The sequence below is a fragment of the Chinchilla lanigera genome, unplaced genomic scaffold (assembly GCF_000276665.1).
Source record: "Chinchilla lanigera isolate Chin_1 unplaced genomic scaffold, ChiLan1.0 scaffold00019, whole genome shotgun sequence".
NCBI classification, from domain to species: domain Eukaryota; kingdom Metazoa; phylum Chordata; class Mammalia; order Rodentia; family Chinchillidae; genus Chinchilla; species Chinchilla lanigera.
Window position 1 is genome coordinate 13,249,774 of NW_004955420.1, and position 12,429 is coordinate 13,262,202.

Consider the following 12,429-nt stretch of genomic DNA (forward strand, 5'->3'; position numbering starts at 1 on the left):
TCTAAGGTGAAAAGAATGGCACAAAAAATGACACAGAAGCAAAGTCTATACTAATAGCTTTTTAAAGAGAGCAACTAAAATGGGGGACCTTTGGAGGAGATTATCACACAAACTCTACTCTAAAAACTTGTTATTGAAAATAAGCTTTTTAAAGATGCATACTTTGGTAAAAAGAAATAACTTTTATAGAAAATGTCAAATAATAAATACAAATGGTATAAAATTAAGAGGAAAGATATCAACATTTTGAAATTACAAATGAAGTAGCTGATTCAATAAAATTCATGAATGGGTGAAAATTCAACATAGCTGCCAAAATACTAACCCATACACGCTGTACTTCATAACTGCAAAGAGGAAAACATACCATTACAATGCAGAAACTGAAGCCTTTTTAATAATCAAACTTTGTCAAATAATCAAACTTTGCTCCACAAGTGCAATAACTTGATACTATGTGCTTCCTGCTATGATGCATTATGAAATACAGTCATGTGCTATATAACATTTCAGATAAGATTTGCACATATACCATACATAACATGGTCTATAGGATGTCATCATATCTATTAATGCTATCTATTGACAATGTAGCCATGTAATTTGTGTAAGAACACTCTATGATGTTTTCACAGAGTAAATAGCCCAATGATACATTTTTTTGAACACAATGGATTACTAAGCAATGCATAAGTATATGTCACTATGAAATCTGCTTACCAAACATGAGTCTAATCAACCTTTATACCTAGCTTTCTGTTACCAGAAAAACAGGACACAGTAGAATAAGTTAAATAACACAAGGAAGCAGACAACTATACAGTGTGTGATAAGACAATTGGCATGGTCTTTGAAACATGAATTACAAAAAACTAAAGACATTATTAAGATTTGTTATGTATATTCCAAACTCATTCCAACATTCACCCCCAGATCTTTATGCATGCCTTTTATTGTGAGCAATCCCAGCAAAACCTTGTGTTTTTGGCTTCCTGTCCTTCACTTTTCCTAGCTTATTCAACTTAGGTTTGCCAAACTATATATAAAAAGGATCATACCTGGAAGGTAGCTCCCTCCTACCTCCTCCCGTCATTCATTCTCTTGCTGCTTCAGGATTGCTATGAGGTGAGCAGCTTTTCCTCTGTCTTGTTTTTTCTTTGGATCTAGCTGACTAGTGAGAGAAACGTGCCAAAATAAACCCAATCTTTAAGCTGTGAGTGTTGGGTATTGTATCTCATCAACGAGACAGTAATTAAGACAAGAAGCCCCTTGTAAAAACTGCTCAATCTCAAGTGCTTTTTGAGAAATGAACACTTTCTGAGTCTTGCAAAAGCAAACATGAAGAGGCAACACCATGCTGCAATGCAATTTTGTAAGAAAAAATATTGTTTCATTGTTTTACCTGAGAATTTTGTGCACAAGTACAATAACCTAAATTTTGTTTTAGACAAAATAATTTTCTTATTTCCAGACTTTTTTCAAGTTATAGTCCAACAAAAACTTTTTTTTGCATTTGCTTTAATTTGGGTCAGTGAATTATGTAAGTCTGTTTTCAGTCATAACCATGATCAAAGCAAGAGATCAAGTCAGTGATCACTTAGCAAAGTTTTCCATGCGAAAGAAATAGAATGGATGGGTAATAGGGGACTATATTTACCTTGGCTTATGGCACCCTCAGGGCACCGTCTACACATTAGGTAGTAGTGGGCCTATGTTGCTGAGAGTAGTTCAGCACAGTAAGCACTGAGGAAGAGATCTGAACCTACAGCGGAGAGCGTACAAACAACCTTGAGCCCTCCAGTGCTATGAACTACATCCAAAAAAGGCCATGTGGAAACTTTCTCATGGAGACATACCCAAAGTTTGGTGTAGCCACTTACAAAAAAGACCCCTATATTACAACAGAAGAGATATCCTTCCCAAATGAACTGCAAATTTCAACAGAGACACAACTAAAATGAGAAAACAAGGCAGTATGATACCTCCAAAAATATACAACTTCCTGAAAGCTAACCCCACAGGTGCTGACGTTGATGAAATTCTAAAGAATTTTAAAAACTTATAATTAAAATGACAAATGAAATCAAGAGACTATTAGGCAGCTGAGTGAATCAATGACTAAACTGATCAATGAGCTCAAAGAAGGCACAAATAAGCACTTGAATTAAGAAAGACAATGCAGGATATGAAAGGCCAGTTTAATGAAGAGAAGTTCTAAAAAATAACCAAGCAGACATCTATGAATTGAAAATCTCAATGAACCAAATATAAAACTCAACTGATAGTCTAGGCAGCACACAACACCAATCAGAAGGTGTATCAGAAACTGAAGACAGAAAGTGCTAGGACATTCAGACCGGAGCAAAGAAGGAAGGACTAAGCAGGACTGAACAGACTATGCAAGAGTTCCTGGACTAACCTAAAAGAGGTCCACTGGCTTAGAGAAAGTGTTTAAAAACTGGGGAATGTCTTTTAAAAATCTATTCACTGCATCGGGGTGTGGTGGCATGTCTGTAATTCCAGCGCTTGGGAGGCTGAGGCAGAAGTATCATCCTAAATTCAAGGCCAGCCTGGGCTATATAGTGAGTTTAAGGCCAGCGTGAACTACATAGCAAGATCCTGTCTCAAAAAACAAAACAAACAAAAAAATCTATTCCTGAAATTATAGCAAAATGTCCTCAAACTGGGAAACAGGATGGATATCAAGTAAAGAAAGCATTTACTTTTTTGCGGGGGGGGGGGGGGCGTGTACTGAGACTCGAATTCAGGACCTTGCGCTTGCCAGGCAGGCACTTGTGCCACTGAGCTATATTCCCAGCCCAAAGGAAGCATTTGTAACCGCAAGTACACACAACTAGAAAAGAATCCCCTCATAACACGAACAATCCAAATACCAAAAATTCAAAACAAAGACACAAAGCTGTCATGAGAGAAACACCAAGTCATATAAGGGCAAACCCACCAGAATAACAGCAGATTTCTCAACAGAAACCTTATAGGCCAGGAGGCTTGGAATGAAGTCTTTCATGCCTAAAAGAAAGTAACTGTCAACTCAGATCCTGCAAAGCTGTCCTTCCAAACTGAAGGAGAAGTAAAGACCTTCTATATATATGAACTAGAGAAAGTCATGACCATCAAGCCAGCACCATAGGAAACAGAATCCTAAACACAGACCAAGAAAACTATGAGGAAACAATGAAGATCAATGGGAGAGAAGATAAACCAAAAAACAACAGAAAAGAATCAAATACCAGAAAAACAAAACAGGAATCAGTACACCCTTTCTACAACAGCATTTAATAGAAATGATCTCAACTCTCCAATTAAAAAACACACACTGGCAGACTGAACCAAAAAAATATGACCCAACTGTATGTTGTCTGCAAGAAACACTCATCTGCAAAGGCACGGACAGACTGAAAGTAAAAGGATGGAAAATGATACCCCAAGAAGATGCAGCCATAAAATGAGGAGCAGCTATACTCCTATCTCAAAAAGCAGTCTTTAAACCAAAGAGACAAAGAACTCGCCAAGATAATAATCAAAAACATATATATACCAATCATTTAAAAATAAATACTACTTGACATAAAAGGATAGAACCCAATACAATCATAGTGGGAAACTAACATTCCACTGTCAAAAAGAGATAGGTCAACTACACTGAAAAAAAAAAATCAAAAAATCAACACTTAAACTACACTATTAAATGGACTTAACAAATAGCAACAGAATGTTTCATCCAACACCAACAGAATATACTTTCTTTCCAGCATTCCATGGAACCTTCTCTAAAATAGATAGTATTTTAGGCTACAAAGCAAGTCTCCATAAATACGAAAAACTTAAGCTCATTCATTCTATCAGATAACAATGGAATGAAAATAGAAATCAATAGCAGAGAAATCAGAGAAACTATACAATCACACAGAGACAGAATAATATATTCTTAACCAATCAAAGGGTTAATGAAGAAATCATGGGAGAAATTTAAAAATTCCCAGAATTAAATTATAATTATATTAATTATAAAATATAATTAAATTATATATTAAATTATATTAAATTATATGGCAACATCACCTATCAGAATCCATGGGACACAATGAAAGCAGTTCTAACAGTAAAGTTTGCAGCTATGGGTACGAGTGTCTACCTTAGAAAAATGAAGCGAGTCCAAACAAGTAACCTAATGATACATCTCAAGATCTCAGAAAAAGAAAAAAACAAACCAAAATGAATCCAAAACCAGTGAAAATAATAAAGATCGGAATGAAATGAAATTGAAACAAACACAAAAAAAAATACAAAGTATTGGTTCTTTGAAAAGACAAAGATAGAAAAGCCCTTAGCCAAGTATATCAAAATAAAGAAAAGGCCCACATTAATAAAATTAGAAGTTAAAAAGGTAAAAGTTCAACAGATAACACAAAAATCCAGGGGATCATGAAAAATAATTTTCAAAATTTATATTTCAACAAATTAAGAGAATCTGGAAGAAATGAATGAATTTTTAAGACACATAATGACCTACCTCAGTTGAGCAAAGAAGATACACAAAATCTAAATAGACCAAAACAAGCAATGAGAATAAAACAGTAATTAAAACTCATCCAACTAGGAAAAGTCCTAGATCAGATAGATTTGGATTTACAGCTGAATTCTACCAGACCTTTAGAAATGAATTAATGTTCCTCAAACTTTTCATCAAAAGAATACCAATGCTTCTCAAACTTTTCCACAGAAGAGAAAGGGAAGGTATCCTCTCAAATTCACTCTATGAAACCAGTATTACCCTAATACTGAAACCAGGTAAGAACTCTACAAGAAAACTACAGACCAATATCCTTGATAAACACAGATGCAAAGCTCAATAGGATCCTCCCTAACAGAATTTAACACCACTTGGGCTAGGGATTTAGCTCAGTGGCACAGCGCTTGCCTGGCAAGCACAAGGTCAGTCGTGAGTTTGATTCCCGGGACCAGAAAACAAAACAAAACAAAAAAAAAAGAATTTAACACCACATTAGGAAGATCATATATCATAACCAATTTGATTTTATCCCAGGGATGCAAGGATGGTTCGACATATGTAGATCAATAAATGTAATATATCTCATAAATAGAATCAAAGATAAAAATCACACAATCAGTTGAGCATGGCTGCACACGCACACAATTGCATCACTCTGGTAGGCTGAGACAAGAGGTTGGCAAGTTCAAGCCTAGCCTGGGCAATTTAGTGACTAAGCAAGACCCTATCTCAAATTTTTGAAATAAAATTTTACAAGGCTGGGGAGTGTATCTGAGTGTGAAGCCCTGGATTCAATCCCTAGTACCAAATAAATAATCACAGGATCATCTCAATAAATGCTCAAAAAGCCTTAGACAAAAGTCAACACCCTTTCATGATAAAAACCCTATTTTCAATAGGTATAGAAAAACCTCACCTTAAAATGATAAAAGGCATATTAACACCCACACCCAACGTCATATTAAATGGGGGTGGGGGAATACAGTGTTAACTCCAAAGTCTGGAATGAGATGGGGTCACCGCTCTCCCCACTCCTGTTCCATACAGTACTCAACATTTCAGCCATTCCAATCAGGTATGAGAAAAAAAGAAAAGGGATGTGGACTGGAAAGGAAAAAAGCAAATCACTCCTATCTGCAGATGATATGATTCTTCACATAGAAAACTCAAAAAAAAGTCCACTAGAAGTCTTTTGGATCTGATAAATTCAACACAGTGGCAGAACATAAAATCAACACACAAAAATCAACCATGTTCCTGTATACCAATAACAAACGCAATAAGAAAGAAAACAGAAAACAACCTCATTCCCAATAGCTTCCAAAAAATTAAATACTTAGAAATCAACCAAACTGAGGAGGTAAAAGATCTCTATATAATGAAAATCACACAACTCTGAAGAAATTGAAGAGAACATTAGAAATGGAAAGAGAATACCTGTTCCTGAACTGAAAGAATAGTGTTAAAAAGCCCCTACTGCCAAAAGTGATCTACAGATCAGAGCAATTCCTACTAAAATGCCAACAACATTCCTCACAGAACTAGAAAAAGCAATCCTGCATTTCATTTGGAATCAGAAAAGACCCAGAATAATAATAGCAACTCAAGCAAAAAGAGTAACATTGGAGGCATCATCAGGCCTGATTTCAAGCCATACTGTAAAACCACAGTAACAAAAACAATATGGTATTAGCACAAAATTAGGTATGTAAAGCAATGGAATAGAACAGAAGACACAAAAACAAACCCAAGCAACTAAAGCCAACTGATTTTTCACAACAGGGCCAAAAACATGCTGAAGAAGACAGTCTAACAAAGTGGACAGCCAAGGCAGAAAATTGAAGCTAGATCCCTATCTCTTACTGTCTTGGTTACTTTTCTTGTTCCTGGGACAAAATACCCAACACCCAAAGTTAAAGGAGGAAAGGTTTATTTAGCTCAGTTTGCAGAGGTTTCAGTCCATAATCAGCTGTCTTCAAGGTAGGGTGGCACATGGCAAACGGGCAATAGTTCATGGTGGCAGAAGACAGCAAAAGCAATCAGAGTAAAAAGGGCAAAAGGGAAGAACAAGCTTTTCCTCCTTTGTACTGTATAGAGGCTACCTGCTCCAGGGCAGGTGCAGCACTCACACCCCCAAATCCTAGCACTACACAATGAACCAGTCACAAACTCTAGATTTAGCTGCCTCCGAAAAGGCTGCCCCTATGACTGCATGAGACTTTGCGGGGGGATATCCAGACACAAACCATAACAGCCTGTACTAAAAAAATCAAAACACATCAAAGACTAGACACACAAATAAAACTAGAAACACTGAAACTATTGGAAGACAACACAGGGGAAACACTAAGCCATAATCACAGGCAGACTTCCTGAACAGAACTTCAAAAGCACAAGAAATAATGTGAAGAATCAACAAATGGAACTACATCAAGTCAAAAAGTTTCTGCATAACAAAGGAAACAACAGAGTAAAGAGACACCCACTGAATGGAAGAAAATTTCTGCTAGCTATTCTGACAGAAGATTAGTATCTATACAAAGAACAGAAAGAAATTAATCTCCCTAGAACAATGTATCCAATAAAAAGTGGCAAATGAACTACTTTTCAACAGAAATTCAAATGGCCAAAAAGTATGTAAAAAAAAAAAAAAGTTCCACATTTGTAGCCATCAGAAAAATGCAAATGAAAAGTATGATGAGATTCCATGTTGCCAGTCAAAACAGCTATCATCAATACAAAAAGAATGTTGACAAAGATGTGGAGAAAAAGGAACCCTAATAAAGTATTTAAAAATAGAAATTAAATCGCCAACATTTTTAAGATAAAATTTTTGAGTCATTATAACTGTTATCCATCAATGTTTCAAACTACTTACATTTTCAGAATAACATCTGTCAAGGGTATTCTGTCATCTCTGCTAAAACATTACTTCATAGTTAACTGACCTTAGCTCACTCATGTTTGAAACATGTATTTTCCCTCTTTCTAAAAGTCAAGGACTTGATGGATGCATCTCACTGCTTTCTTTAAAGTCTATCCATGAGCAAACACTACTAGGCATTTTTCATGTGCTAAACTCTAAAACATTTTTGACTATACAACCTTCTCACACCTTTTTCAAACTAGTAAGATCTGATATTTACCATCTGAAAGTTCTCATTCTTATATTCATTTGAAGTCCTTTTATCATATCCAGAAAATATCTTTCAGGAAGTGCAGAAACCAGAGCTGCACCTAACACTCTAGGTAAAAATGCTTCATAATTTTATAGACTTTGAAAGGTCCTAATACTGGGAGATAGGGGAGATCAAAGCGTTGCACATGTAGGCAAGTGTTCTACCAATCAGATATAAACCTCTGGCCCTCCAATATCGAAGAAATTCAATGTACTGTTGATCTTTCTCACTGAAACCTGTATGGAAATAAACTTCAAGCCTACAAAACTGTCTACTTACTTTTCCTTAATAATATAGTTTGGTTGCACAGAGCCAGCCAATATCTAAACAATCTCCTATAAAAATAGGCAAATTAAGTATAAGAACTGTATGCTTTATAATCACAGATCACACAATTAAAAATATAGTAAATATGCAGGTCAGTGCTCTTGAAGTTTATTATGTAAACAAATTTTTAAACCTAGGACTAAAAAATAAATGTGAAATACAAATTGTACAACCATCTTAGTACACTTTGTGCTACTGTAATAGGACACCTGAGACACAGTAAAAAAAGAAAAAAAACAGAAATGTTTTTCACAGTGCTTGAGACTGGAAGTCTAAGACCTAGGCTTGTGTTCACCCATCATTTGGTCTGGTCAGGGTCTTCCTGCTTCAACCTTACACTGCGGAAGGCAGAGCTAAAGACTTCCTAAGATCCTAATCCTATTAACAAGGAAGAAGCCAATATGGCCTAATCATCTCTTAAAGGCTCCACCTCTTAATACTTTCATATTGGCAACACCTGAATTTTGGAAGCACCATACAAACCATAGCAATAACTGTAGATATATTTGAATTCCACTTGAAATAGATCAGAGAAATGAACTATCACAAAAGCAATGATAAAGCAACTAAAGAAGGGATGGTAATAGAAATTATCCAAGATAAATCATCCTTTAAAAAGAAAGAATAAAGAAAATAAGGATACATTAGACTCTAACTGAAGATAAACATATAAAGTCATACCAGGATTCCTAAAGAGAAGTACTAACTGGGTGTTAAGAGGTCTGAAATCCAAAGACAGATTTGCCCCAACTAACTAAATAAGCTGGGTCAAGTCATATCCTTTTAGGTCTCAGTTTTCTCATCTCTAAAATTAAGAATAATCAGATGTGCTCTGATTCACCCTGCTCAAGAATTCTCCAGTTATATGTTACTGAGAAACAACCTCATTATCAGAGTGCTATCTGCTTGCTGCCCACTCCCACTTTTCCTTATTACTCACCAAGCAGAAGCAGATTTAGTTTTCTGGCACTGCCTAGTACTAACTAGAAGGGACTAGAATAAAACTGAGAGCTTTTCAAATGATTAATGCCTCTCAGGCAGAAAACAAAATGTTTCACATTTCCATTATCCCATATCCAAATAACAACTGTATTTCACAATTTAAAAAAATGAATCTTACTATGTTACTATATTAAAAAAATACAGTTTTAACTATAGAAAAATGTAAAAATGGTGATCTCAATGTTTGTTGATCAGTCTCTAGTGAGTTTTAACGCAATTTTTCAAGCCTATGAACAGAGAAGCCTCGGGATAACTAAAGGGCTCAAAACCACAAAACTATATTCTGTTTCTAGGAAAGAATGCCAGAATAAAACCATCCTTTCAAAGTACAATTGCCATTTTACTTAGCACGTAGATGGAGCCTTACTGAATCTATCATGCAAAGTACTTTTTAACAGTCTAAAACAAGTATTTCAGACATTACAGTATTTTAAAACAGAAGCAACCCAGCTAGGTGTGGTGGCACACACTTGTAATCCTAGCACTCAGGAGGCTGAGGCAGAAGGATCACTAAGAGTTTGAGGCCACAGCTACATAGTGAATTCAAGGCTGAACTACATAGAAAAACCTTGTCTCAAAAAACTAACTAAATAAATAAATGAACAAAACAGAAACAACAGATTCTAAACTTTTCAAAAACACTTTTAACTCTATTTTCTGTATTCCACTACAAATAATCTCCACAAGGGGCTGGGGATTTAGCTCAGCGGCAAAAGCACCTGCCTGGCAAGCGCAAGGTCGTGAGTTCGGTTCCCGGTACCGGAGAAAAACCAAAAAAAAAAAAAAAAAACAACCCCCCCCCAAAAAATCTCCACAAAATGTCCATTTTAGTAAATTTTTAAAACCTAGCAGCCCAAAATTGATCACTGAAAAACAGCTCAGAAATTTTTAAAATCTTACCTCTACATTAGGACTAAGGCTGCTTGGCAGTGTCTCTGAAGTCACAGTAGTGCTTGGAAGGCTAGAAATTTCCCAGGTATTGACAGGCTGAATTGGTTCCGACTGCTTTGAACGATCTACACATTTTGGATTATCCAGTAAGGTCACTTCATAAAATTCTTGAATATCTAGAGACAAGAAAAGGAAAAGAAAATTTCAGAAGTATTTATATTTCTAGTTAAACTATGTCATACTAAAACAATCAAAAGCAAAACCTTTAACTAGAGAAAAATAAATCCAATTTTATAATTTACTTTGACAGTGAATATTTCATTTCATTATGTTGCAATCATATCAAAACCTGCAGGACATAGTGTAAATCATAAGCATGTTACACTTCAAACAACATGCTGGGTTCAAATCCCAATGCTATTACCAATTAGCTACCAAACCTCTGATTAACTTGTCTCTTGTAAACTGTTGCCAAGACTGAGCCTAACAAAGTGCTTAATATAATAACAGGCTCCTAACAGATGGTAGCTAATATCATTATTACGAATTTTACATATACAATTCATTACCAATGTTTAGTATCTTCACCAGCAATATCAAAGCCACAAATGTAACCCTGAGTAGTTTTAGTTGCCTTTCTAACCAAAGTAAAACATTAAAAAAGTTAAAATCCAAGAAATAAGACTTCTAGGTTTGTAAATCTGAATATTTAAAAAGAGTAAGTTAATTATTTAATAGTATTTTAGAAAGAAGACATGACAAAACCCTAAAACAACCAATTTACTTATAAATAGCACAGTCATTTAAAAGAGCAAGTTATTTTGCTATCAACTGATATATAAACTTTGTATATTAGTATATTTATAGTAGTTATTCACTCTGCTCAGACGTGCTGAGTGGCAGTTACATAATGTTTAGAGTCATCCTATGGGTTCTTTTTTCTACTGGTGTAATTTTGAATTGATTTTTTTATAAAGGGAAAGAATTATTTAACTAAAGATGGGAATTATCATGAACAGAATCATGCACAGTAATTACAAATAACATTTAGACAGAATAATTTCTCATTAAAAACACTTTGGATTATGAGTAACTTGTTCTGCTACTGTTCCACAAGACAAGCAAGTATTTCTAACAAACTTTAACTTGATAAATGTGTGAGTCGTGCAATACAAACAGTACCTGATTCTCAATGTCACATGCAAAAGGTTGTGGAGGAGAGCTCTGGGAATGCTGTTCATTGGGGAGGCCCTGGGATCAATCCCCACTAACACAAATAGCTAAAATGGCTAATTAATTTTTATTTACTACCCTAAAAAAAAAAAATCATTTCCTTTGATAATGATGATGTACTAAACCAGATAAGCAGAGAAGACAGGAAAAAAAAAAAACGAGGAATGGTAAAAATACAGTACATTTTAGGGGAAAATTACATTTTATTTATTTATTTGTTTGTTTGTTTATACCAGGAAATGAACTCAGGACCGTGCGCTTGCCAGGCAGGTGCTGTGCCACTAAGCTATATCCCTGGCCCCTGAAAACTACATTTTAGATGACTCACAACTGAAAACATTAATTCTGCTGGAATCTACCAGATGTCTTATTATAGTCTATTTTTCATTTTTCTTTATAGTCTGCAAGTGCTTTCCCTGCTTTTGTACTAAACTAGGTCTCCACAAGTTCAATTCCTAAACAATGATCTAATTTACAAAACAGTCCAACATGTACATGAAAAAAATTATCAAAAATTAAACTTGAAGAGATGCATTTAGTCCAATGGAATAGAGTAGAACCATAACTATTTTTAAAAAATCTTTGGAAATCTCTAAGGTCACTTATTTCAGAAGTTTCTAAATGTAAGTAGCATTTTAAATAAAGTTTTCATTATTTTTGTTATTTTGTTACTAGAATTCAAAGTTTACAAACACTGGGAGCGAGGAGGAAACACACAATTCCAGAAATACCCTCAAAGCAGGTGAGGGGGGCTCCTGTGTTTGGCAGGTGGCTGGATCATGGAGACACTATACTCAGTAGTGGATTCATCCATGGATGTGCTGTTAGGAGGTAAGGCCTAGCTGGAGATGGGTCACTGGGGTCATGACCTGGAATGGGGTATTCTTGTCCTTGGCTCCTTCCTTTTCTCTCTGCTTCTGGCTGCCATGGGATAAGCAGCTATACTGTTTCTGCCTTGGAGCCAGTGGACTTTGGACTGAACCCACTGGAAATCATAAGGTAAATAAACCTCTCCTCCTTTAAGCTGCAGGTGTGTGTCTGGTACTGTGTCCCAGGGACGGGAAAGTAAGTGACTTCTACAAGGGAATATTGAAGGGAAAAAATTTTCAAATATGCAAAGAAATTTTTGAAGTTTTGGTGGTGACAACTTACATTATCCTGAAACAAACACAAAAAACATAAAACAATTTTCAAACTAAAGAAATAAAGCAATACAAATTCAGAATCAGAACTGAAAGTCAAACACAGGTTCAAGAATATTCA

At 35.4% G+C, this 12,429-nt stretch overlaps 1 protein-coding gene across 9 annotated transcripts in view; it reads right to left on the reverse strand.

Moving 5' to 3' along the window:
* Dlg1 (discs, large homolog 1 (Drosophila)) overlaps positions 1-12,429 on the reverse strand; it is a 205,517-nt gene that overhangs the window by 181,485 nt on the left and 11,603 nt on the right. For all 9 annotated transcript variants that reach the window (XM_005383167.2, XM_005383166.2, XM_005383165.2 and 6 more), the window contains exon 4: positions 9,943-10,109. In XM_005383167.2, coding sequence (XP_005383224.1) covers positions 9,943-10,109 — 167 coding nt within the window. The remainder of the gene's footprint in view (positions 1-9,942; positions 10,110-12,429) is intronic.